The sequence below is a fragment of the Rhipicephalus sanguineus genome, chromosome 9 (genome assembly GCF_013339695.2).
Source record: "Rhipicephalus sanguineus isolate Rsan-2018 chromosome 9, BIME_Rsan_1.4, whole genome shotgun sequence".
NCBI lineage: Eukaryota > Metazoa > Arthropoda > Arachnida > Ixodida > Ixodidae > Rhipicephalus > Rhipicephalus sanguineus.
Window position 1 is genome coordinate 33,927,467 of NC_051184.2, and position 26,430 is coordinate 33,953,896.

At 45.1% G+C, this 26,430-nt stretch overlaps 1 protein-coding gene across 2 annotated transcripts in view; it reads right to left on the bottom strand.

The window, feature by feature from the left end:
* Nucleotides 1–3,015: 3,015 nt before the first annotated feature.
* Nucleotides 3,016–26,430, bottom strand: part of LOC119404945 (tyrosine-protein kinase transmembrane receptor Ror2) — a 336,120-nt gene continuing 312,705 nt past the window's right edge. For both annotated transcript variants that reach the window (XM_049419130.1, XM_037671670.2), the window contains exons 5-10: nt 24,351–24,735; nt 22,281–22,477; nt 21,175–21,263; nt 20,557–20,710; nt 12,699–13,072; nt 3,016–8,410 (exon numbers count right to left, since the gene is read on the bottom strand). In XM_049419130.1, coding sequence (XP_049275087.1) covers nt 7,568–8,410; nt 12,699–13,072; nt 20,557–20,710; nt 21,175–21,263; nt 22,281–22,477; nt 24,351–24,735 — 2,042 coding nt within the window. In that variant the 3' untranslated portion in view covers nt 3,016–7,567. The remainder of the gene's footprint in view (nt 8,411–12,698; nt 13,073–20,556; nt 20,711–21,174; nt 21,264–22,280; nt 22,478–24,350; nt 24,736–26,430) is intronic.

The window sequence follows — 26,430 nt, forward strand, 5'->3', positions numbered from 1 at the left end:
ACCACTGCACCCACAATGAAACACACTGCAAGAGATTGACTTCCCAACAACACAGACAGCGGGACAATTTCTTTGCTTGTTTCTGGCCACTTCGGACGAAAAATGAAAGAAAACCGCGTAAAGCATAATACACTGCAAGAGGTTGGTTTCTCAACAACACAGATCGTGGGAAAATTTTTTTGCCTGTTCTTGGCCCCTTCGGACGGAAAATAAAAGAAAACCGCGTAAATCATTTTAAATTTCCCTTCACTGCACCCACAATGCAATACACTGCAAGAGGTTGGTTTCCCAACAACACAGATCGTGGGAAAATTTTTTTGCCTGTTCTTGGCCCCTTCGGACGGAAAATAAAAGAAAACCGTGTAAAGCATTTTAAATTTCCCTTCACTGCACCCACAATGCAATACACTGCAAGAGGTTGGTTTCCCAACAACACAGATCGTGGGAAAATTTTTTTGCCTGTTCTTGGCCCCTTCGGACGGAAAATAAAAGAAAACCGCGTAAATCATTTTAAATTTCCCGCCACTGCACCCACAATGCAACACACTGCAGGAGGTTGACTTCCCAACAATACAGACCGTGGGAAAATTTTTTTGCCTGTTTCTGGCCCCTTCGGACGAAAAATAATAGAAAAGCGCGTAAAGCATTTTAAATTTCCCGCCACTGCACCCACAATGCAACACACTGCAAGAGGTTGGCTTCCCAACAACACAGACCGTGGGAAAATTTTTTCGCAGCAATAGAGGTCAAAAAGCCGTCGAAAAAGTTGAGGCCCTTATCAGCCCTGATAAGACCAAATTTTTTGCTGACGTCACACCTTGCAGCAACGGAGCTATACCCGTACTTTTGGTCCTGTAAGTGTCAGAAACGACCGAAAAAATTTTCCCACGGTCTGTGTTGTTGGGAAGCCAACCTCTTGCAGTGTGTTGCATTGTGGGGCAGTGGCGGGAAATTTAAAATGGTTTACGCGGTTTTCTTTTATTTTACGTCCGAATGGGCCAGAAACAGGCAAAAAAATTTTCCCACGGTCTGTGTTGTTGGGAAGCCAACCTCTTGCAGTGTGTTGCATTGTGGGGCAGTGGCGGGAAATTTAAAATGGTTTACGCGGTTTTCTTTTATTTTACGTCCGAATGGGCCAGAAACAGGCAAAAAAATTTTTTTCCACGGTCTGTGTTGTTGGGAAGCCAATCTCTTGCAGTGTGTTGCATTGCGGGTGCATTTTAAATTTCCCGCCACTGCACCCACAATGCAACACACTGCAAGAGGTTGGCTTCCCAACAACACAGACCGTGGGAAAATTTTTTCGCAGCAATAGAGGTCAAAAAGCCGTCGAAAAAGTTGAGGCCCTTATCAGTCCTGATAAGACCAAACTTTTTTCTGACGTCACACCTTGCAGCGACGGAGCTATACCCGTACTTTTGGTCCTGTAAGTGTCAGAAACGACCGAAAAAATTTTCCCACGGTCTGTGTTGTTGGGAAGCCAACCTCTTGCAGTGTGTTGCATTGTGGGGCAGTGGCGGGAAATTTAAAATGCTTTACGCGCTTTTCTTTTATTTTACGTCTGAATGAGCCAGAAACAGGCAAAAAAATTTTCCCACGGTCTGTGTTGTTGGGAAGCCAACCTCTTGCAGTGTGTTGCATTGTGGGTGCAGTGGCAGGAAATTTAAGATGGTTTACGCGGTTTTCATTTATTTTACGTCCGAAGGGGCCCGAAACAGGCAAAAAATATGTTCCCACGGTCTTTCTTGTTGGGAAGCCAATCTCTTGCAGTGTGCTGCATTGTGGGTGCAGTGGCGGGAAATTTAAAATGCTTTACGCGGTTTTCTTTTATTTTACGTCCGAATGGGCCAGAAACAGGCAAAAAATTTTTCCCATGGTCTGTGTTGTTGGGAAGCCAACCTCTTGCAGTGTGTTGCATTGTGGGTGCAGTGGCGGGAAATTTAAAATTGTTTAGGCGGTTCTCTTTTATTTTACGTCCGAAGGGGCCCGAAACAGGGAAAAAAGAAAATTCACACGGTCTGTGTTGTGGTGAAGCGAACTTCTTGCAATGTGTTGCATTGTGGGTGTGGTCTGGTGAATAGATTATTTGGTTCTTGGAAAGCGAGGTGGCGCTGGATGCTCGCGAATCGTGCTGCTTCGTCGTGTTCCAAGCGATATAAATAATGAAGCTGAAAAAATGTACTCATTTGCGGTTGATTACGTGCATTATTGTTGATCGAATGCAATGTGGATCATGATGTCGCGTGGTAAAAGTGGCCTGGTGTCGCACATATGCGTCGGAACATCGTGCACAGAACGCTTCGATGCCCTCGTACTGCCATGGCTGTTTTTTCGCACCGTTGAGAATTAGACTAGAGACACAATAAAGGAATGGTCGAGAATCATTCAGCTTTTCCACTGTTTTTTGTATCCTACTTATAGCATGCTATCTGTTGTTTGACATGTGACAGCAAGCACCGGCAGCTCCGTAGAGTGACCGCAAGATTGTGTATGAATGAGGAGAGGACGCCTGAGAAAATGGCAACACTGACAGGTAGACCAACCTGTAAAAGGCAGCCTTGAATGATCTTCCGTCGTCTTCTTCATATTCTGCTTCGCTCCCAAAGCACATGCGTCAATTTGTCCGGCGTGGGATGCAATAACGCTGATGGTCGAGATACAGAGAGGGAGGAAGAAAGCGAAGAAAGGCGGGAAAAGATACAGGCAGAGGAAGAGATAGAAAGAAGACAGAGGGCAAAACAGAAAGAGAGAGGGGGGGTAGGAGGGGGTCCTGGCCCTTCCACAAAAATTAAAGTTGGGGGGGCAGCCTCCCCCACATACATGTCCACATACATGTCCACATACATGTAAGCTGCTCACATGGGCTTGAGCGTTCCACCTAGAGGAAAAGGAGATCCTGAGCACTGACCAAGATTACAGGTAAGTGACATTCTGGTATGCGTTCACCGAGACTGCGGAATAATGTATGTGTTATAGGCGTAGAGGGTGACGGTAGAGAAAGCACACACACAACTGTTAGAAGTACCATGGTGCTTTTATGTACAAATGCCACAACGTGTTCCCACTTCCCGAAATGTACATCCAGACATACATGCAAGTGACGAGGTAAAAGAAACAATATGCTGTCACGAGCAGTGCCTGTGACTTTTTCCTGTACATACACACATGTGAAAAAAGTTGCTTATTCATCATGTGCAGTGCCACCATGCAGGATTTCGTATACACAACATCAGCATGGCATCTGCAGAGCTCACTCTCTCCCGAAACACTGCACACGTGCACACAGCAGCTCTGCTCATCGTACGTGGCGCATAACGTGATCAGCAGACCTTAATGTTGCCATGGTATGGCAAGTGCAAACGTGTAGACAATATATAAAACGAAGTGATCGCTGTGCACCTTTGTGAAAAAAAAAAATTGCGCACCCAGAGAATGAACAGCACAAAGAATTGCCCCTATATGTCACACACAAAGGTTTCCTGCTGAAAATCAACATAAGGATTACTGCTTGCTTGAAATACGAGCCCGTAACGTAGACGAGGACTTAACACACGGACAAGTGCATTGTCCGTGTGTTATTAAGTCCTCGTCTACGTTACGCGCTCGTATTTCAAGCAAGCAGAATGAATCACCAGCTAGCCCAGTCAGCCATTTTGATAAGGATTACATATTGAAATCAAAAAGGTGAACATATTGAGCTTTTAGTCCAGTTTATGTCTGCATTGCTTTTTCCAAACATCAACAGTGGTAAGATTACTTAAATGCATACACTCAATATAGTAGACAAGCAATTTCAGCGTAAGGTGTGTACAAAATATTTTGGTTTCTTTCTCAATCAAAACTTCAGCTCTGTTGGATCTAAAAGCGTAGGGATTACGTTGACATTGTGTCGGAAAATATTTGTCGGTGCTTGAGTTGCAATTCAAAGTAAAAATAAAATGAGATGAACGAATTTCATACTTTAGGAACTTCATTTTTTTTGTGTGTTTTCGATTTTGATTGAACATAATGCCACATAACAAGCTAAGGCATCACCAGTAGTGCCTAAGCATTGCAGCATGTGATGACTAGGAGAAGATATATTGGGCACAGATATTGAGCAGCACTTCAAAACTTGAAAATAGATAGTGCTCGCAGACACGGTTCACCCTGCAGAAACAAAATTTCAGTACCTTGAGAAATTATTCTCTTGGCCTACCGAGTCTGTACAATACAGAATAAAGTTTACCATTTAAGCACACCAAACTTCCATGTGAGAACAAAATTGTTGCAGAACATTTTCTGGCATTTCATACGAACAGTTGGAGTACTCTAGATTCAACCTTCAAAAGATCATAGTAAGCTGAGCACAGTCAACAGTATATCGCTCATGCAATGCTTGTCTTTCGAACTTCCTCCCACATATCGGAAGTTTTTGAGGATCTGGTTGTCAGAGTAGCTCGGTAACAAGCGCTTCACACAAATGCACTGCAAAAAATCTCGGCATACACTATTTACACGATCTTCGAAATGCTCCCGCAAGGGTTTCATAAGGCTTTTTTAGGCCGATGACTTCGTCCACAGTTGTTGCCTCCATACGAGAAAAGCTCGACGACTCCTGCCATTCTTGAAAACATTTTCTACACGCGTGCCATTCACACGGTACAAAGCGGCCGGCCCGGCTGCTGTCGCTACACACGATTTTTCTTTAGCAAGTAAAAGATATTAAAAAAACTCAACTCATGAGTAAAAGGCATGAGTCAAAAGAGAAACAAACGAGTATAAATGTAAAACACACGAACATAAAGTTTTTCCAAGCAATAACAAAAACAATAATGGAGCACGTCAACTGTATATGGTGTCCCCATATTTAAGAGAATTGTCACGGCATCAAAGAAGCCTTAAAAGTACTCGTTGACATAACGAAAGACAATGTTCCGGCTACATTAAAATGGTCACTCGTGTAAAAAAGCTCCATTCCGGAAGCCCTCGTTACAATCTTCACAGGACAACAAGAGTTATGTATTGATAGATGGGATCAGGCACTTGGTCCCTGCTCTCTCGGAGTACAGTTTGCCCATAGCAGTGTGCACTGATCAGTTGGAATGTATGCAAATGCGCTCATAGTTAGTGGCCTGTCCGTACAAGCAAATGGATAAAACCCAAGAGAGTGTCCAGCCTTACAAGTACTTTTCTCCACAGTGAAGCAGAGTATGCCTTGGTAGATGTGGCGATAACTTTTAAGAGTGTAGAACATCGCATCTCTGCGGATAAGCTAGCCTTGAGTAAAAAAAGAAAATACTCTTTGCTGTTTCCAGTGGCATGAAACTGTGCACTCGCACTAGTGCATTCCGATTGATGCCAATTACATAGAAACGACTTTCAGCAATCTGAGCCCCACTACAAGTCAGCGTTGAAAAGCATGAGTATGAAAATGTTAAGGAAAACCGTTTTGATCATATCACCACAGCAACATATTTTATTCGAGCAATTACGGTGATGCCTGCAGTAATGGTGTGCTAGAGATACAAATACGGGTCGAATCTTGGTCTACTGCTCCTGGCCCTCTCTAAGCAATGAACTGAAGAAAAAGATATTTTGGATATGTAAATGCAAACAAAAACCTATGCTACTGAACTATAACGGCCTGCAAAAATGTTCAACTCTCTCCGCATTTATGTAGCCAAGGGAATTTAAATAAACCTTTAAATTGTACAGCATGTCCATGCACTTTCTTCATGCTGCCTCGCTTAAGAACAGCTACTGACCAACAGATAATGTATAGTAAAGCAAAAGTTAACTAAGGTAATATTTGTGTTAACAGAATGGAAAAAAGTAAGATCATGCTGTAGTAGTGCTATCTAGCACGCATATCTGGAAAAATGTGCTGAAAAGCTGCAGACCAGCTTGCAATCTATACTTAAACTAGTATTTCTTGTGCCATTAGAGGTGACACAGAAGGCTCTACAAATTGTGAACATAAGTTCTACATTTTACGATGTGGTTTATGTTGTCATAGCCTGGAGCTACAGTGTGAGCGGTTGCGAAGACAGGCCTATACAAAGTGCTGCACTCAAGTTTACGAGATATCAATCTACTGTAAGAGCTATCGCTGAAAATTTTCATTAACAGCAATGTGACAAGTGAGGGTGCCAGGCCAAGGTCTGTAATTTACAAACACTGCTGCGTGTGCTTCATCAAAATATGCATCTGCCAAACATTGTGGTGGTTTTGCAAGAACTGAAGAACTGACAGTTGGAAATTTTGAAGCTTGCAGAAAACAATGAAAACATGATTTGTACAAGGCCCAGTGACATTAATAGCTCCCCTTAGAATGTCGTGATAACGTGAAACAAAATTCCTGACTTAAAAAGATGTCTGTGCATTGAATGACAAGAAGACTACTAAGTGATGGAATGTCTCTTAAATCTGCACCTCTCTTACAAGCCATCTTAATAGACTCGTGGAAAACTGTATAACAATAAGCTTTCGTGATGTGACAAACTGGTTCAGTAGCTTTCTTGGGGCCAAGGAAAAATTTTAATGGCCTTTTGTGAAGAATAATGTGCACTCATCTGTATCTAAGAAATCCATAGGTTGTGATCACATGATCTACATACATAACTTGTGATATTTTCACCACAAAGTGTTTTATAGCGTTGTTGTGGATGATGAAAGGTTTAAAATGTCCTCGTTAACCTAAAACAGTCATAGAACACCTATTTTTCATTTGAACCCTAAGCTATTGAAGAGCCGTGAGTGGTTCTTCGTGTCTTTCGTAACACACGACATACAATTAATGACTTACACACTAAGATATGGTATGTGTTACCCTCTGGATTGCCTCAACAAACCACAAATATTATTGGAAGTGGCAGGTTCCAATAACAACCTTTTCACTTGTGCCCTGAAAGTTTATACTGAACTGAGAGATTAGAAGCAGTGGCACAGCCAGGGGGGCAGGTTTGGGGTTTCAAACTCCTTCCTCCCTCAAATTTTTTACATTATGTATTTGTAATGTATGTGCGCATATACAAGCACACATGTAAACATTTCCAGAGGGGGGTCGGACCCCTCTGTGAAGAAAACTTATGTCTACGCCACCGATTAGAAGAGAGGCAATGCTGCACATACACACCTCAAATGCCTCACAGTGATGGTTCCTGAATTAAATTTTGGCAGCGTCAATCAAAATCTTTTCTTGGAATTATGTGGACACCCGAAATTCAAACCATGCTAACTGCACAGTATGCAATTCAACTGCAGAAGCTGTAAAATCAGATTGACAATTGAACATCTAAAAGTGGTGGGCAAAAACAAAAGGCGACACAAAAGATACTAATGGCCATGCTCAGCGTCCAACAAATTCACCTTGCTAACTTTAGCACTCGATGATCTTTACAAAGTTGTGAACATAAGCCGTGCCACTCCAGAAGCTGCAGTTGATGGATCACCCAACACGCTCTCTCGGAGCTGACCCCAAAAGGCTGTACTGCTGAGAAGCCCGAAAAGCGGCCCCCATTGTCAAGCACATGACTTCTGAAGCCATCGTTGTCACACCACGTAGAAGTTAAGAATGTCCCCGTCCTCATACGTGGACCATATTCTCTTTGTCCCTGTGCTTGACTAGCTCGTTATGCAGCGTCCCGAGCGCCCTGTGGATAGTCTTGAAGCTCGGCCGGCCCGAAGGCTTGCGACTCCAGCAGGCTCTCATGAGTGCGTAAGCTGGCGCTGGAGCTCCCTCTGGGCATCCGAGGCAGTTTCCCTCTTTGACGAATGCCACCACCTCTTCGTGCGTCATGCCATAGTAGGGCTGCAGAGCGAAAGAGAAGATCTCCCAGAGCACGACGCCAAATGCCCACACGTCCGACTCGACGGTGAACTTGTTATAGAGAATGGCCTCCAGAGGCATCCAGCGTATTGGGATAGCGTCGTGCTCGCTTCCACGGTAGTAGTCGGCCGCGTACATCTTCTGCGAGAGACCGAAGTCGGCAATCTTGACGACCATGTCGTCGCTGATGAGGCAGTTTCGGGTGGCCAGGTCCCGGTGGACAAACTTTCGCTCGGACAAGTAGACCATGCCGGCTGCAACTTGGCGGGCAATTGAGACGAGCTCCAGGTGGCTGAGCCGGACGTCGCTGAACATGTCGCCGCAGCCTCCGGACGGGTTGCGGACGATGTAGTTTGAGGGGGAACAGGACCTGAGGTACTCGTTCAGGTCTCCCTTGCCCATGAACTCGAAGAGCAGGCACATGGGGCTGCCCACGGCGCATACGCCCAGCAGCTTGACGATGTTGGGATGGTCGAACTCCGCCATGAGACAGGCCTCGCGCTCAAAGTCGCTCTGGAGGTCCTCGGATGCTTCCTCCTTCAGCATCTTGACCGCCACCGTGGTGAAGTCATCACCTTTGATGAGGCCGGGGGCCTTGGCCTGCGAGAAGACGGATACAGACAGGGGGGGGAGTCAGGGTTTTTTGGACAGTCAAATTTCGCCGCTTCTGCAGATACGGCAAGGACAAAAATATAGCCAGATCTTGGTCTCTACCATACTGAAGCCAACACAATATTCTAAGGGGTTCTTCATTGAGTTAGACTGCTACGGTTCCTTTTTATTGGGCATGCAAATCTAAATACACAAACGGTCTTGCATTCCGCTTTCATAATGCAGCTTTTGCAGCAGGGAATCGAACCCATGATTTCGTCGTCCATAGCAGTATCATATCAAATGAGCCACTTGCAAAAGCAAACCACAAATAAGTAAACTTGTAGATCTATTCATTGTTAAGGCAAGCTTAACGTGCGTTATCGCTGTAATGGTACTTGACGCCTCCGTTTTCTTTGTAAACAAGGGTAAATGATCCTATTAAAATTAACTGTGTGTAAATCACGTGCTATACTGAAACCCAAGCCTTACGTAATACCTCCATTGAGAGGCCCTAATTAAGGTCAATAAACAGAACAGAACTGAATGCCACAAATGTTTAAGGCAGAACTGCCCTTGCCCACATGGCATGTGCTTGTAGCACTACAAATGCTTTAAAGGACCCCTGACACCAAAATTGAAACCTCGAGATCTTTGTGTTGTTTGACTTTCCTGTATACGGGGGCACATCTGACCGATTATTAGTGACGAACGTTGCCTTTAAGATATCTTAATTTGGTTTTAAAGTAAGCGTGAGTGCCCACTTGAGTTGGCTGCACCTTGCGACATCCTGGTATGACGTAGATAGAGGCCCCGTGTGACGTTCCAAGTGTAAAGCAAGTATTGTGGACGTCACAGAAGGTTTGCGGGGCGCACGTGCACAATACGACGACTGGCACCCGCGAGGCCTATTGTTCCGCACCCCTCTGGCTCTGTTGTCGGGCTCTCGAGGTAGTTTTCGTGAGGGGACACGCGCTTAACAGGTTTAACCCATACCGAGGCACCCACATACTTTCAATCTCTACCGCGTTCGGGGCCCCGATTTGGCCCGATTTGAAAACCGCGCTGTCAACGTCACCACAGCTTGAGTGCACGTGGTCTTTGACGCTCCCCCGCATGGGGCGCCAGTTTCTTGTGGTTTTTAGGCGGGCGTTTTGAAGTGATGCTAAAATGGTCACAATTAACTACGCTAGAATTAGTTGTACGATACGCTAGAGCATTTACGATTTAATTTAGAGATTACCAGACACAAAGCTACAAATTACAGCCAAAAAGTCACCAACGAAAATTTCGCTGTCAGGGGTCCTTTAAGCTAAAAATGTCCCTCTGTCATACACAATATTAATGAGAACTAACAGACAATAACGCCAAGGAAAGTATAGGGGGTGTTAACTGTAGTATTTAGAATATAAATGTGAAGAAAGTAAAGTGGACGAAAAGATGACTTGCCGCCGGCAGGGACCGAACCTGCGACCTTCGAATAACGCGTCCGATGCTCTACCACTGAGCTACGGCGGCGGTCATCCTCCCGTCCACTTTCTGGGGTATATATGTTGATTTAAACCTAGGAGTGTTAGTCAGCGCCAATCGCAGCCATGGCGGCGAGTGTGGAACACTCTTTTCTTGCCTGTTGGCGTCACGTAGCACGTGATCTTTTTACGAGCTGGCAGCTGACCAATAATCCCTCGCATACTACCTGAAGGCATTAAGTCTGCCAGGACGAGACCCTCGCTATGAATGAAGGAAAGCAGATGATTTTTCAAGGGCTCGTTTATCTTTGTTAGACACAATATTAATGAGAACTAACAGACAATAACGCCAAGGAAAGTATAGGGGGTGTTAACTGTAGTATTTAGAATATAAATGTGAAGAAAGTAAAGTGGACGAAAAGAGACTTTTACGAGCTGCCAGCTCGTAAAAAGATCACGTGCTACGTGACGCCAACAGGCAAGAAAAGAGTGTTCCACACTCGCCGCCATGGCTGCGATTGGCGCTGACTAACACTCCTAGGTTTAAATCAACATATATACCCCAGAAAGTGGACGGGAGGATGACCGCCGCCGTAGCTCAGTGGTAGAGCATCGGACGCGTTATTCGAAGGTCGCAGGTTCGGTCCCTGCCGGCGGCAAGTCATCTTTTCGTCCACTTTACTTTCTTCACATTTATATTCTAAATACTACAGTTAACACCCCCTATACTTTCCTTGGCGTTATTGTCTGTTAGTTCTCATTAATATTGTGTCTAACAAAGATAAACGAGCCCTTGAAAAATCATCTGCTTTCCCTCTGTCATACAGTGGCATTCATTAGTACTATGGTCTTAGCCATAGAAGTCTACGCTCTAAACCCGATGTCATATCTTCCGAACAGCTGCAGCACTGCAGGAGAACACCATCTGAACGCTCACCACGACACGAAGTTTCAACTTAACTTTCCTACTTCATCCATCGACTCCATATCAACAGCTGAGCAGCTGACTTGGGCCAAAATATAATTGAATATGTATACCTCGCATAGCTTTATCAGTTCAGCGCTCGCATATTACACCAGCGAAGCTGTCGGATGGGTGCCTAGCATTTATTTTTGCTTTATAAACTCTTCAGGCATTCTGCACACATTTATGCACGCAATTTGTTTTTGCCGGTTGTAATCGCCGAGGGTAAAGCAAAAATAGGTCGTCGAGCTTTTGCTGAATTCAATTCCTGTCATACTCCATTTGCATTCATTCCACTTGGAGTGGTGATGTGTATTGATAAAAACAGTCGCTTTAGCAGAGGCACGACCAAGTTTGATGGAAGAACAAATGATTACAGCAGCGAAAAAAATTTCAACTCCTCTTAATGCTTGCAGCCAGCGAGTAAATTGTGCATGGACTTCATATTGCTTTAAATTCTTTTCGTGCAGGAACAAAATTTCACAACTTAGGTAATAAAAAGATATTTATTTACTCGCTAATTAATTCCTATGGTCTTTTGTAATGTGTAGAAAAAACATACTGCCACCTTAACTGTTTTGCAATGCAGTGTCAAATGTCTTGTAGTTAATTACCATAAAAATAAAAAAAAATTCATTTAATTCCAGAGTTTTATGCACCAAAACTGCGATGGGATTAGGAGGTGGACTCCAGATTAGTTCTGACCACCCGGGGTTCCTCGAAGTGCACGTAAATGAAGTGCGCAAGTGTTTCGCATCAAGCCCCCATCATAATATGGCCACCACAGCTGGAAATCAAACCCGTGTCCTCGAGCTTGCCTTGATGCAAGTTTGATGCATTCCTCAACATCACATCATAATTCGCGACTGAAAGGGTGAACATGCTGCTTTGTCCCTCTGCAACCACACTGAACGCTTTTGCGTTTTTCTCACATAGAACCTACAAAGACAAACGCAGAAATGAAAGCATAGCACCTGTGCCTTTCATCTCCGAGTGCTTCTTTTGTTGATTCAAGGCTAAACAAACCGATAAGCAGGGACGGGGGTTGAAGACAAGAGCGCGGTCACTCCTCCTGCCCCCAGGCTGCATGTCTGAGCAGCCCCAATCACATCCCAAGAGGTTATATGGCTGTATTTTGTTGTAGACATGTACTACAGTGCTGGAGTCAAGAGCATACGTAACTACACCATGCAGATTTTGACAACAATAACCAGTAGCATAGCCAGAAATTTTCTTTTGGGAGGGGGGGGGGGGTTCAACCATAATTTATGTATGTTAGTGCATGCGTTTGTATGTGTCTGTGTATAATACACATGCAAAATTGAAAATTTCGGGGAGGGGTTTGAACCCCCCCTCCCCCAATCGCCACTGACATTGACGGATTCTGTGCCTGCCTCAATGGACAGTTTGGCTTACAGCCCCCAGCAGCCCGGGCAAGAGAGAAACCTAGGCGTGTGCTTTTGATAAGTATGGGCTGCCAACTAGCCCACACCAACGCTTCACTGAAGAATTGGCCGGGAAAACGAGTCTGCTGGAATACCGACGATGTGACAAGGAAAACAACTCTGTCAGAACACACTGGAAACTTGGTGTAACCAAATGAAATGAACAGACAAATTAGGCCAGGGAAAGCATAGAGGACATTAATTGTTGCATTTAAGGTAATGTACTAATTGTGACATAAAATGAAACGAAATGGACGAGAAATCAACCTTGGGATCTGAACCCAAAACCCTCGAAGGCTGTTGGTTCAGATCCCACCAACGAAAATCGTTATTATCTAACATATAAATGAGCCCCTCGGAAAAAATTCCCCTTCTTTCAATGAAAACTTGGCAAGGAAGACGATCAGGATATAGCCCACCTGGAAGACACGTCCGAAAGCCCCCTGCCCAATGTCTCTCAGGTAGATGATGTCGTTTCGCGGGTACTCGAGCTTCTCCAGTCGCGGGTGGAGCCTGGCAGCGGTGTGGTGGTAGGAGGCATTCGAGGGCAGCTTGTCCAGGTCGATCTCCACGTCGGCCGTCGGTGTGGCGTTGTAACCGCCGCCGCGGGAGCGGCCTCCGCCGTAGCGCCTCAGGCGGCGGCAGCCCAGCGCCAGCGACAGCAGCAGCACCAGCGCCGCTAGGCTCACGGCGGATACGAGCAGAACCAGCGCCGGTGCAAACGACGGCTCCCCGGGCGGCTCGAACAGGTCCAATATGTCGCGGCCCGACACGTCGCCCAGGGTTGTGTTCTCTGTGAGGGAAAACACGTGGCTTAACGATCGTGTAGTTATTAAGGCGAAAGCCTTTAGATGCCTCATAAAGATGAAAATTGATTGTAGGCTTTGACCGTCGTCGCGCGGCATCGGCGTCAACACGAGCGATGCAAAAAGTCATCATGTGACGATGTCACCATATGAAATCGTCATGACGTCACAGATTGCCAAAATTTGTGACCTCACCATGATGCCACTATGGTGGCACTGTGAAGTTAGATGGTGGCACTGTGAAGTTAGGTAATGTGACGTCACATGATGATGTCATCACATGACACTGTCGCTTGGTCAAAGGTGGGCCCATCACGTAGGCAGTGCTAAACCAGGTGAGGTACAGAAAGCTTTCGGAGGGGGGCGCGGAGGATCAATATATTGACTGAGAAGAACAAGATGGCTTTTGTCTTCAAGTAGTCTTAGGGAAATGCATAAGGGACCCTGTGAGTTTTTTTCACCTAGTAGTAGCGACAAACATCTCATTTGTCACTAACTCTAAATGCCAAACCCTAGGAGCCCAGCAAGAATATTTTCTGGCAAATAAAGAGAACTTAATTACATGGGGCTCAGAAGCGCTGTCCTGTCTTGACACATTCCACGGACAAAAGACTGAGCTACGTTTGTAGTCGTGTGTGGTGCATGGAGCTCACAAATGTGTAGCGCAATATTTAAGCATCCTATTGTCAAACAGAGTGTAGAGATGCTGCCAGTGGCAGTCAGTGGATGTCAGCTGGCAGTTTCTATAGAGCTGCTAAGAGTGTCGCCCCTCTTCCTTGGGATTGATGACAAGTGTGGAGGGGAAAAAAACCACTGCAGCTCTCAGCATCTCTGCTCATTCCATGTATTTTTATAAAACCTCGTTCAGTAATATATGTCTGGGATACACGTTACTTGGTCCAATGTGTTTCTTACACTTCGAAACTAAGTGGTTCAGGTTGACTCCTTTAATCCCGAGTTCGGTTGTGCGGTCTTCCCACAAGGACAGACTCCAGAAGCATCGAAGATGGTCTTCCCCACATCAATGCGGTACACAAGGAGAAGCCAGATTTGCTTGTTTGCTTTTGCTGCTTGCATAGAGAAACTGAGCATTTCCACATAGATGGCAGTGTACAACTTAGGCAGACAAAGCAAATGACTGCCCCGCTTGTGTTTTGCCATTAAATTTTAAGCGAAGCTTCTACGAGTTAGATTTCGGTGGTGGCAGCTTGGTTCGTGAAAAATCCGGCGCTGGTGAGATTACGGAAATGCGGATGTACACAAATAGGCTCTCGAAGGTGCACCAGTAGGGTTGCCACCTCTCCTCGAACAAAAAACAGGCCCTTTGAGTGGTGGGGGGGCGGAGGTTAGTTACTAGAGATTAAGGTAATGTTGAACGATAGACGCTATGTTAAGCCTTTGGCACGCAGTGCAATTTAATGTAACATAGCTTTCCTTGAGCGACGTAAGGTTAATGTACATGTAAATAAAAAGCACAACACTGAGCTAACATAGTCTAATTGTGGCATAAAAATACCCATGTTTGGAATGAAGCTTGTACCAAAAGGAAGCGAGGTTTTGGTTATTGCCCTAAATGTGCTGCCCTGAAAAGGAACCGCACATGCTTTGTCCATAGAACACTCTTCTCTGCATCTGAATCCACCAGGCCAGTGACATTGTAGTCACCAACGAACGTTAAAATGTATACCGTGCACATGCCACATATGTAAATATCGATATCCACATAGACATATGCACGCAATACCATATATGCTCTATCCCAATGATCGCTACACTTGAAGGGATCTTAAAAAGGGGCTGACTTATAGCGTAAGAGTTTTGGTGATTAACAATAAATAGTTACCGTCGTAGTTGTTGAGCTGACGCTTATAAAAGGCCCCAGAAAATAAGCGATGACGATATCATGACAAAAAAAGGCCATTGGCGGCCGGTCTTAGATGCGGACCGGCAACTGGCCCGCTATCTAAGAAACTGGCCGAGCCGGTCTAAAACCGGACAGGTGGCGACCCTATGCACCGGTCACATGCGTATTTTTTTGCGCCATTTTCAAATATTTTATGCTCCCTCAATTGTGGACTTGTCGGCAATCAGCCGTTTCTGATATGGAAATCTGATCTTTTATCGAAGTCGCTGGTCATTTCACATTGCCACATTTCAGTTTTGTCTTTCATTGCATTTCATAATCGTCGTTTCACACATGACCATCGTTATTGCCTGTAGCAACAGAAGTGTTGTGCTGCTAAGCACATGGGTGAAGGTCCAATTCCCAGCTTGGAGGAACGAAAAGGTTGGGAAGGAGCATTGCGCAATGCGATAGAAAGACAAATAGTAAGCCAGGCATGCACACGCCAAGATTTGCTTGCCTGTATTTTCTCAATAGGGAAAGGGCTGCTAATTCTTTTAAACAAAGACTTTCACCAAAGAACATTTAGAAATATTTCCATATGTGTCAACGCTGCTGTTCAAGAAAAAGTTATGAAGACATATATTGACGACAGTGTGTTTGTGGATGCGTGTTGTTCAAGCTAAGGGTAGTATCACCAGATATTTCTCTGCATTTAAGACATGAGGATCTGCATTTTAATGTGAATATTCACTATTCTAAGACTGGCAACAAGTCAATCGCATGACAATTGTCAGCGCACTATCTTGCGTTCACATGACTCATGCTTTGTGGTGAAGTATACCGTGGAAGCATAGCGCAGTGTATTTAAGACGTGAGGATCTGCATTTTAATGTGAATGTTCTCTATTCTATGACTGGCAAACAAGTCAATCGCATCACAGGTGCCAGCGCACTATCTCGCGTTCACATGACTCATGCTTTGTGGTGAAGCATACAGTGGGAGCATAGCGCAGCGTATTTAAAGGAGTACTGACATGAATTTTAAAATTTTTCGGGTTGTTGCTCTAAATGAAAGCACGGGTGTCGAGAACCCTAAAAAGAGTGTCGTGGTGCCTGGGGGTGCATTGAATATATTTTAATTACCGCTTCTTTCAACCAGCAGTTTCGGTTTCGGTTTCGAGAGGGCGGCTTCATAGTGACGTGTCAAGTCGGCCCGTGACGTCACGGGCAGACTGCAACCCACGAAATATGCACCTGCTGTCCTTTGCTGTCAGTCGAATGTGGTTCATGATGAGTCAACTGTCGTCCAGTGCCTCCGACAACGATTTCTGTGATTTAGGCTGCATGCAGAACCCAGATTTCGCAAACCAAGTGAGCTGACTTGAAACGTCATAGGGCTCTCCATGCGGTGAAGCTGCCTTGCAGATGCTGGGAGATGAAAACTTTAAAATCAAACTTAAATATTTATACGTGTTTCCCGGATGCGGTGTGGGGAGAGCGTTAACACTACATGCCACCAAAACCGTCCGTTTTGCTGCACTTCAAAATCGTGTCAGTACTCCTTTAAGACATGAGGATATGCATTTTAATGTGAATGTTCTCTATTCTAAGACTGGCAAACAAGTCAATTGCATCACAATTGCCAGCGCACTATCTCGCGTTCACATGACTCATGCTTTGTGGTGAAGCATACAGTGGAAGCATAGCGCAGTGTATTTAAGACATGAGGATATGCATTTTAATGTGAATGTTCTCTATTCTAAGACTGGCAAACAAGTCAATCGCATCACAATTGCCATCGCACTATCTCGCGTTCACATGACTCATGCTTTGTGGTGAAGCATACAGTGGAAGCATAGCGCAGTGTATTTAAGACATGAGGATATGCATTTTAATGTGAATGTTCTCTATTCTAAGACTGCCAAACAAGTCAATCGCATCACAATTGCCATCGCACTATCTCGCGTTCACATGACTCATGCTTTGTGGTGAAGCATACAGTGGAAGCATAGCGCAGTGTATTTAAGACATGAGGATATGCATTTTAATGTGAATGTTCTCTATTCTAAGACTGCCAAACAAGTCAATCGCATCACAATTGCCAGCGCACTATCTCGCGTTCACATGACTCATGCTTTGTGGTGAAGCATACAGTGGAAGCATAGCGCAGTGTATTTAAGACATGAGGATATGCATTTTAATGTGAATGTTCTCTATTCTAAGACTGCCAAACAAGTCAATCGCATCACAATTGCCAGCGCACTATCTCGCGTTCACATGACTCATGCTTTGTGGTGAAGCATACAGTGGAAGCATAGCGCAGTGTATTTAAGACATGAGGATATGCATTTTAATGTGAATGTTCTCTATTCTAAGACTGGCAAACAAGTCAATCGCATCACAATTGCCAGCGCACTATCTCGCGTTCACATGACTCATGCTTTGTGGTGAAGCATACAGTGGAAGCATAGCGCAGTGTATATAAGACATGAGGATATGCATTTTAATGTGAATGTTCTCTATTCTAAGACTGCCAAACAAGTCAATCGCATCACAATTGCCAGCGCACTATCTCGCGTTCACATGACTCATGCTTTGTGGTGAAGCATACAGTGGAAGCATAGCGCAGTGTATATAAGACATGAGGATATGCATTTTAATGTGAATGTTCTCTATTCTAAGACTGGCAAACAAGTCAATCGCATCACAATTGCCAGCGCACTATCTCGCGTTCACATGACTCATGCTTTGTGGTGAAGCATACAGTGGAAGCATAGCGCAGTGTATATAAGACATGAGGATATGCATTTTAATGTGAATGTTCTCTATTCTAAGACTGGCAAACAAGTCAATCGCATCACAATTGCCAGCGCACTATCTCGCGTTCACATGACTCATGCTTTGTGGTGAAGCATACAGTGGAAGCATAGCGCAGTGTATTTAAGACATGAGGATATGCATTTTAATGTGAATGTTCTCTATTCTAAGACTGGCAAACAAGTCAATCGCATCACAATTGCCAGCGCACTATCTCGCGTTCACATGACTCATGCTTTGTGGTGAAGCATACAGTGGAAGCATAGCACAGTGTATTTAAGACATGAGGATATGCATTTTAATGTGAATGTTCTCTATTCAAGGACTGGCAAACAAGTCAATCGCATCACAATTGCCAGCGCACTATCTCGCGTTCACATGACTCATGCTTTGTGGTGAAGCATACCGTGGAGGCATAGCGCAGTGAATATCGCTGGAAATTATAGTCTAACATGGTGTTGAAACTTTTCATCGCTGATTTAGTAAATACCTAATTACATGAAAACAGTTCTTGGCAGCAATGGCAAAAAAATTGGACCTGAGAAAGCAGGCATCACTACCAACAGTAACACTTCATTTGTGTCTTATGGTATTGGGCTCAAACCATGGGATCAGTAACATGCACGTTAATCAACCTCCGAGCACCCACGGCAAAAATATCTCAACTGATCTCATAACAAGCTTTCAAGTATAGTGATATATGCACACTGCAGCCGGAGCATCAGAGAGAAGGACTGCATTGCAGTTGTGCAGGAAATTTAAGGCGGCACTAAACGACGCTGAACTAGGTCGACTCTGGTGTGGAGAACAACATTTGTGTCGGGCATCGGTGTACAATCTGAATCGCAGTTGTCTGGAGTGGTCAAGTGGCCGCCTGCGTGTGAACCAACGTCACCTAGCGGTCACTGCTGGGTGCTAGATAAGTAGGACATAAGCGCCGCAATCACACGCATACTCCGTTATCACTCGAGGTGTTATCACTGTGTCGACTTGTAGGTTTTCTCACTGGCTATGGCTGTCAACGTCAGTATATTTTTTTTTACTTGCGTGCTGCATATGCCACTCATTCTGCAAAACAAAGTGCGATATTTGCATATTTGTAACGATGTGTCTTGGCGGTACTCACATTTGTGTGTACCAGGTTTAGAAAATCTGAAGCGAGTAATTTTTTTTATTGCTTACAGCTCCCGTGGAAGCTTTAGCAACATTGTGATGATCGCTAAATTTCACATTCAAATATCATTCAGAGCTCCGTACTTTGCAGTTTTTGCCTGCTTTAGATGCCTCAATAAGTGCAAGAAACCATTGTAAAAGACTTATTGCATTAAACGTCTTTTCAGCAATATACGGAATAATTGCCCCTTCTTTTTAATGTGCTCATTATTCACAACAAACTTATACAGTAGAACCCCGCTGATACATTTTTGAAGGGACCGTAGGAAATAAACGTAAGAGACGGGAAACGTAAGAGACGAAAAACAGGAAAAACGGCAAAATATTTAGTGGTACAGAATTTTATTTCAATTCTTACGAGCAGCACGAAAATTGGCGCGCTCAGCCGCGATCTAGTCGATGGATAGAAACGCGGAGCAAAGGACGGCCTCATCCACAGAAATGTAATCAACGTATGTGATTTTTTTAACACCAACAGCTGTAGGCATGAAAGAACTAAGCACACGCAATCACGACCAGCGCGGCGAGTCCGACCGCGAACCGCACGCACGACCATGCGAGCTCCAACCAGCTCGAACTCCTCCCGTTCTCCGACAAATAACGATGATGATGAGTCTACGCCAACGCGATGGCAGAAGTGAATGCCAATCTCGAAGGCCTTGCTTTCGCAAGCAATTACGTCATACACGCCATGTTTGTGCAATGCAAATCTCAAAGGCTATGCTTTTGTCAATAGTATATGCCAATCTCGAAGGCCTTGCTTTCGCGCGCAGTTACGTCATAGACGCCATCTTTGCAATTTCAATCTCGAAGGCCATGCTTCTGTTTGCATCAATTGAAAGATTCTGTTGCTTGCGCCTCTCATGCGGCTAATATTACGGTCAAACGAGGCCAAGCTGCGTGAAAATGCACCATGGCCGCTCTCTTTGGTAGTCACTCGGTCGGCTCCGAGCGCACTTCGCGACGTATCATACGGGAACGGTCCGACAGTTACGACGTAACAGCGGGGTTCCCAATACATTGTATCCTATGGGAGCTATGCCGGGACCGGCGGAAAACGACGTAACAGCCGGGAAAACGCAGCAGTGAGGAACGTAACAGCGGGGTTCTACTGTATATAGTTTTGTGAGCTTGGTGTTTTGCACAATTACCTTACTCGAATTGTATTGCTGCTTCATGTTCAACCAGGTACGATGGTCTCAGGAAAATCTGATTTCCTTTTGCTCCCTTGTGAACTAAGAAAAATTACACGTGCTTGTTTAGCACGGGCATTCGCCGCACGCAAGCTCACTTGCTTATTGCAAACCACTACAGATGCACCAATGACATGTGCTGCATTCAAACAAGAAGCATGAATCCCTGTCACTATCATTTGTGAGAAAATCTGCAGGCTAACACAGCTATAAAGACACGAGTGGTCATTCTGTAGGTGTTCTCTTTGTGCCCGTATCCAACAGATCTCTAATCAAGCAGAAACACCGAGGCACTTCTGGTGCAGTCTGCTGCAGCTGGCTTCTTGGCCGCCCTAGACAAGTATGATTGAGACTCTGCACAAAAGCCTGGAAACTTATCTGCACTCTGACTATTTCTTTGTTAAACGAAGCCCACGTGAAATGATGTTGCCTATTATACTTACCACACTGGGGTATAGAACAGTGTTCCCATCGTTTCCTGGGGTCTGTCGTATAGCACCAGGGCATGGGCTCTTCGCCGCCAGCATTCCGGCAGTAGTTGTCCGAGTTGAGCACTTCAGGAAACACCATTGGAGGTCTGTTGTGATGATGGGGCTCCTATGGGTAACGGAAGAGTGGAAGAAGAATGCACTGAATATATTGTTGATGTTCAAAACAATAAACAGCAACGGTGATTTGTAATGGAAAAAACTATGTCGGTATACTGTGCTGCTCACGCTGCTCAGTGCTTCAAGTTATTTAATGAGGTTCCTGATAATAGGGACAATATAAAAGAATTTACTGCATACAGTTACCACCGACACAACCTAAGCTTGCAAGATTAGCATCAGATATGTCGCCTACCATTGATAGTGTCTTAACAGAGCACATTGCAAACACTAAAGTACAAAATGGGCCAACAGCGTTATCGTCACATCACAGTCAACATTTACTGCTTTAATGCTCAGCATATCATCTCATTGCCAAGATGACCTCTACTGCAGGCACAACCAGATGTATGTGCCAAAGAAACATCAGAAAACAAACCTATACCAGCGCTAAAATATGTCGTATGAACTCACCTGCACGTCCCATCGTTGACACGGAATCCCAGATTTGGTCACATTGACATTTCCTTGGTAAAAGCGACCACGGCCTTTGATGCAGTTCACTGTTTTGCAGGGAGCGTAGAAAAGGTAACAGATGGGTGAGGTAAATATTGAACACAGCAAAGATGAATGTAATGCGCTGAAGCATTCAACAACTACAAAATCAAGAAGTCTGTGCATTACAATTGTCCTTGCAGTAAAACATACCCTGTCAAGTTCTTAGTTCTTCTGTCCTCATTTTTTGTGCGCTTAAAAGCTTTTGCTTTAAACATGAAAGCATACCCTCGCTAAAGATCTGCGCTGAACTATACTAACACTACTGACGACATCCGTCTTGCCATTCTGATAAAAAAAACTCTCTTTGCAGATGAACCACAGTGCAACTAATAAGACAAGGACGAAAAGGTTGAATAAGGTGCTGTTTGTCTTCTTTTTGTCCTTGTCTTGGCAGTTGCGCTGTGGTTCATCATGCATCACCATATCGCCCAAATTTTCATGTCGCTAATCTATTCGCTGAAATGTCCCTATGTCAGCAGCACAAATTCGTTCATTTGTTGTTATTGCCAGAAACCAATGAACAGACAAAAACCAAAAAAGAATGATCTTAATGGATTAACGTGCACTCATGAGAAGCAATTTGCAAAAGTTGAGTATGCAAACACACCATGAAAGGAATTACGTATTCTGCGTGCTTAGACAGTGAGACAATGTTGGGGGTTAGTCAAGAAGCATTTAGAGAAGTGGTGTATGATAGCAGCAGGGCTAATAAGTCTACAAAAATACATAGGCAAGGTTGTGTCATGCACATTGCAGTCAACTATTGCTGGAGAGAAGAATGGCAGTCCTCTTTTCTTTTTCATTTTCAGCCTGAAGAGTTGAAACTCGTCAGGCTGGATGTACAGGCTGTTTGACACTTAGGGGAAAACTCGGAGCGCATGCAATATGCTCCGAATTTTCCCCTAAGTGTGAAACAGCCTATACATTTCTTAAAACGGTTTTGTATTGGGCAGCAGTTGGACTTGTGGTTACCAACAGCGGTTCATTTGCAACCATATAAAGAAAAGCGATGTTTTGCTTACCAGTAACCTCGTCTTCCTTGAAGTCCGTGAGATGGGCGTGTGAGCACAGGCCGTTGTCCTTGTAACTGGGTAACAGGTCGCAGTCTGGCAACCGGAAATGGCCGCGAGACTTGAAGAAAATGCCGCGCTGCTTGTTGTCCTCGATCATGGCCCACTCGTTGTAGCAGAAGAGCTCCCGTACGGCGATGCAGTCCTCTCTGCATGTGTGGAACATGAACCATGTTGTGAAAGGCGTGACCTAACTGTGCAACACGGGCGTAGCCGGGGGGGGGGGGGGGTCCCCCCCTCGAAATGCATGTGCATATATATACGCACACATACAAATGCACGCACGTACATACAAAAAGGATTGTTGAAGCCCCCCCCCCCAAAAAAAAAGAATTTCTGGCTACGCTTCTGCTGAGCAAGGATCGCGGCTTATTTGCACAACTTTGTGATAAGGTGAAACGATGATGGCAAACATCTTTGCGAAGCTGTGTTACACACTGCCATAGCACATCATTCCATAGCATTCAGCTTGTAATCAAGGGAATTTGGCGAGTCAGCGAACATCATCGAGCTGCTGTCACTGGACTTGACATTCACAGTCCCTACAGTTATTGGAGTGGCCTCCAAGTTGCCCTTTCACGTGCAGTTTATCGTGAGATCAGTGTCTATCATTTGTTGTCCAACCATGATAGGGGGCGATGTATAGTCATCACCAATGTACGCTCACTGTGCCGGTACAAAAGGGATGCTCATTGCACATCCCTCCATCCATCCATCCATCCAACGAGGTGTATGCATTGTCTCTCTCGCCTCCACTCAGTGGTGTAAGCCCATTGGCCCACTGGTGCACTTGGCAAAGCCTGTCTACCAGTCAAAATTGATAAAGCTGGACATCATAACCAGATGCCTAAAGTCACATAGGATGTATTCTTTCTTTATGGCAGTTCTCAAAGTTGACATGTTAACCAAATAGGTCACACGAACGCACTCGGAGAAGTGGTCTTCTCCTCAGTATGCCTCTTATTGCAGGGAAACGAGCTTTTCAGGCGTCGACTGCGGTTGTAGTGACGTCCAACAATCTTTCCTTCTAAAGGAACAGACAACCGCTCAGAACGCGAATTCAGATGACCCTACTAAGTGAAAGATGATGATGATTATGATGATGCAAACTTTATTGGGGTCCAGAGAAGAAAGATCGTATATTGTAATGCTAAGACGAGACCTGTTGTTCTCATTTGACGTGGATTTATATTACTTCTTCACTAAAGTCACTTTTGGCGCCTCACGCGGCAAAAAAGCGAAGAAGCATATGATGGCGATCACGTGACCTTTTACACGCGGTTAATGGTCTCTATATCAGTGTTGAAATACGGCACACTTTTTGTATTATAATCATTTCTAACCTGAAGTGTGTCGATACACGTTCGTTTGTAGTGAGCAGAACAGTGGCACCGCCTTCGCTTCACGTATGATCCGGTGCTCACGAACGGCAGCACGTGGCCTCCGCGATTAGCTCCGGCAACGCGGTCGCCGGAGCTAATCGCGGAGGCCACGGGCAGTTGTATAAGTACCACGAGCACCTGGCCCGCGAAGCGGTAGAGGGATTTCACGTGACGACGAGCGTTCGGAAAACTTATTCTACCGGCTTTTTATATTAAGAAAACGGTTGAAAATGGCAAAATAAAAGTGGTTTATTACAGTTGCGCTCACTTCTGTGAAAGTAGAACGTTGAGTGTATAATGAACAGTTTGCGAGGAAGGCTATCGGTGTCGCTATCAATTCTCAGCGTTGCTGGAGGATGGACTCGTACTTTTTAGTGGCTTCTCAAATTGAGAAATTCTTACAAATTATCCACGCGCTTTTGGAATCAACCGCTGGAGGTTTAACCACTAGTGGGGGGAGGGGGGAGGGCTTTTCGTTGAGCCTTAGAAAACTGGGCCGAGAAAAATCAGTTGCAAGAGCACTCGTGTATTTAGATTTAAGTCTACGTTAAAGAACCCCAGGTGGTCAAAAGTAACCCTCACTAAGGCGTGCCTCATAATCATATGGGCAGTTCCTCGGGACAGTCCCTTGCATGCTCACCGGCAGAGGGGCTTGGCGATGGCGAGGCGGGCGCGCCACTCGCACTGCGGGAAGGCGTAGTGGCAGATCATGACCTCGGCCGCCGAGCGGCACGGCTCGAGCAGCGAGGAGATGAGCTCGTCCCACAGCTGCTGCGTCAGCTGCTCGTTCAGAACCACGGGCGACGCGTCCTGGCTGATGTTGTAGTACACAAGTCCGGTGCCCAGGAACCGCCGGCAGGCCGAGCCCGTGTAGGGCGAGCAGAAGCCCTGAGGCACGTCCTCCGACGCCGAGCCCGTGGACGACGACGAGGCGTCTTCGTCGTCCTCCGGTCGCGACTGCTCGGCCTGAACCATGGCCGAGGAATCGCTGCTCGGTTCGGCGGTCGCCTCAGTACTGGTCGATGCTGTGAAAGAAAAAACAAAAGTAGGGATGGGCGAATAGCAAATTTGAGGTTCGAAGCGAATAGTGATTAGGTCGAATAACTTCTGATCAAATAGCATCGAATATTATATATCACATATTTAAAAAATTTGCCTTTCTGTCATGACCCAACTAACCTTGCACAATGTTTTGAGAATTGGAGCTAGCACAGGCGTAAACCACGAAGGGCGTTAAGGGGGTCCTGACCCACCCCCCTCCTTCTGGGGGGCAGGGGGGGACGCATATCATGCAAGTGTCCTTTCTTTAGACATCTCTCAAAGATTGGGTATCTTGGAAATCGCTTTGGGGATTGGGAATTGCTTGGCAGTAAAGTATAGCGCACTAAACTGTTTTTTAATGCCGGTTTATTTTGTAGTGTGCACCTGTGTTTAATAGCCCTCATCTGTGTGAGACTATTGAAATTGCAACTGCCGCTCCACCGGTTCCAGAGAAGGCTCAATAGAACAGTGCAATTACGCGAGCTGTGACCCCATGGTCGTTTTTAAAAATGTTATTTCAAAGCATGACCTTAATTTTTATATAAATAAAAATAATACCTACACTTAAAAAAACCAAAAAAAAAAGGCCGCCATGGCAAGCTATGTGTCCCTAGTGATTTTTCTGGATTTACGCCACTGGGAACAAGGCGTGTCCGAATGCCACTTCTTTTGGTTCGAAGTGAAGTGGAAGCAAGTTCAGATAGCGGCAGGATTTGAATAATAACAGGGTGTTACTTATAAGCGGTAAAATACGGTACATTAAAAAAAATTGCTATATTTAGCGCACATAAAAAAAAATTTCCCTGGACAGAGCGTTTCACGGCATAGCACCTTCACGCTGCAAAGAAATTTACATTTTCAGGGGGGGGGGGGCGACATGCGGTCAAATATACGTCTATACGTGCATTTCGAATACTTCGAATAATTTAAATTCTTGCCGAAGCACATTCGCACAGGCGCACCTTCGGTGGCCGTATTTCTGTACACACGCTGGTGCCGGGTTTACAGCGTACGACGCCGTCGCCGCTGCCGAAATCTGTAACTAATATGACAAGGTTCGCTTGAACAACATGCAGTGTGCGAGGCAGACCATCCCTAAAAGATCGTCGCTTACATGATATACAAGGTCGCATAGGCAGAATTCAAGAGCGCCGCGCAAACGTTGCGAGGACGGTTCACTCGACGCCTCGCAGATGGCGACAGGAGTACCGCAGGCGAAAATAAGCTCTAAGTGTCCATGCTGCAGTTATCACGGTTCGGTTAGCTGTAAGCACACCACGCACTAAGAGGGGGCATTTGAGGTTTGCAATTGCTCTTAAATACGGAGTATCTTATTACAGAAACAGAGACAACTTCAATATTAAAAATACGAATTCATAACAGGCTTTTCACTGTCTTTGTTTACGTGCGCAAGAACGTGACTAGCAAATCTAGTGCTCAGTGTATTGGATCGACAGGGATAGGTGATGCAGAATTTGAAAATTTTAGAGACGAGAAAAGAGCGGCGCAGGCAAAATACTAAGGCTTTTTTTTCTATACTTATAATCGGAACGATGCTTGACGAAAGCTTTCGATAATGCTCATAAACTACCAGTGGAACAAGCTAGAGCGAGTGAAAAAGTGTTTGTCATCCGTAACAAAAGAGTTGGCGCGATACAATATGGCAGTGAAAGTAGTGG